This window comes from Lycium ferocissimum, chromosome 12, assembly GCF_029784015.1.
Source record: "Lycium ferocissimum isolate CSIRO_LF1 chromosome 12, AGI_CSIRO_Lferr_CH_V1, whole genome shotgun sequence".
Taxonomy (NCBI): Eukaryota; Viridiplantae; Streptophyta; class Magnoliopsida; order Solanales; family Solanaceae; genus Lycium; species Lycium ferocissimum.
This window is the reverse complement of record NC_081353.1, coordinates 40,287,738-40,289,266: the sequence shown is the minus strand read 5'-3', so window position 1 is coordinate 40,289,266 and position 1,529 is coordinate 40,287,738. Positions and strand designations below refer to the sequence as shown.

Here is a 1,529-nt window from a genome sequence, read left to right as displayed (position 1 = left end):
AACTACTTGCACTGACCATTTATTTTACTAATAAACTTCTCAATACCAAGCACTAGTATTAATTAGGCTAGGAATTCTAGATCCGCCATTGCTATTAGCAGGGGTGAACCTAGATCTTGGCGGGAGAATTACATTTATGATCTTTTTACAAGAGATTTTCATTTTTTAAGAGTCTACAAAAAACACATAAGAGATTTAAAAAAGTCATTTTCTTCTATTCAAATTGTAAGAGGAGAAGAGATTCTATTTTCGGCGACCATCACTCAAATATATTAGATGTTAAACTTTTTTAGTGAAAATTTTATCTCTACCAATAGGCCCTTAGATCTTAGCGATCATCACTCGAATAGAAAGGCCCTAACAACTTACAAGCTATCTTTCATTTTCTGCTAGTGAGACGTCTTTTTAAAACAAAACTCTTACTCCTACTTGTGCAGATGAACGATATTCACCATAAAAAAATATGGTAAGATGATTGGAATTCGTTTGTACTTACTAATCTTCACTAGATTTATTAGTAAAATAATGCCGGACCCTTTTTAGGTTTATATTTTAGTAATAACAGTCCACGCCAACCAGGTCGAATGTACGGTTCGCGTCCGGATTCAGTAGGATTCACTAGTTCTGGCATAAATCCTGCATTTATCTTAAAAGTATTTATTATGTATAAATTAGTACTTTAGAATCCAGTAACTCAAAAGACTAATTAGTTTGTCCTAAATACAGGATGCCTAAAGAAAAAAGAAGAGAGATACCTTTGCAGTCTAACCTCCAAATCCCTTTTGTCATAATCATAGACTAATCTCAGACCAGTAAGAAAGAAGAAACAAAACAAAAATGTTTTCTTGATTGAATCACAATCCCAGAACACCTAAATTAGGTGCACAACCTTATACCAAATTGTAAGAGAAAAAAAAAGAGTGAAAAACACCCCAATCTCCTTTCTTTTTCAACAAGGATTGCTTTCAGTAGTACCATCAAACAGCTATGTCTCAAGCTTGCTTCGACAAATAGGACAAACAGGGTGTTCAGACAACCAAGTATCAGCACATTCAATATGGAACCCATGGTTGCAACCTGGTACAATTCTTGCCACTTGTTCTTTCTCAATTACATCCAAACAAACAGCACAATCATTTCCCAACACCAATTCTTGACCAGGAACTTTAGGCAATTTATCCAATTGTGCTGAAGATAATCCCTTTTCTTTAACACCCTTCATAGGTTCTTGATGATTATTACTAGATTGTTGTTGCCTTGTTGTTGTTGCGGCATGGCAAAAAAAACACACGTAGACTACAAAAACAACACTCATGCCAACACAAGGAAGAAATAATGCAAGGAACACAGCAAAAAGCATTGTTTGCTAGAGGGTATTTTTTTCTCTCAACTCAAATATATATTTAAGGGGGTTGTTGATAATAGTGGCAGTGGGGAAGAGAATAAGAAGAAGAGAAGTGAAAAGAGTAACAAAACATAATTGATGAGAAAAGTTATTAGGGAAGATGAGTGGTTTAAATACTTGGTGG

The 1,529-nt window shown here is 34.7% G+C and overlaps 1 protein-coding gene across 1 annotated transcript; it reads right to left on the bottom strand.

The window, feature by feature from the left end:
- Positions 1-825: 825 nt before the first annotated feature.
- On the bottom strand, positions 826-1,529 carry LOC132040557 (E3 ubiquitin-protein ligase ATL23-like). The gene has a single exon (XM_059431207.1). The coding sequence runs from the start codon at positions 1,358-1,360 to the stop codon at positions 986-988; it is 375 nt and encodes a 124-aa protein (XP_059287190.1). The 5' UTR covers positions 1,361-1,529; the 3' UTR covers positions 826-985.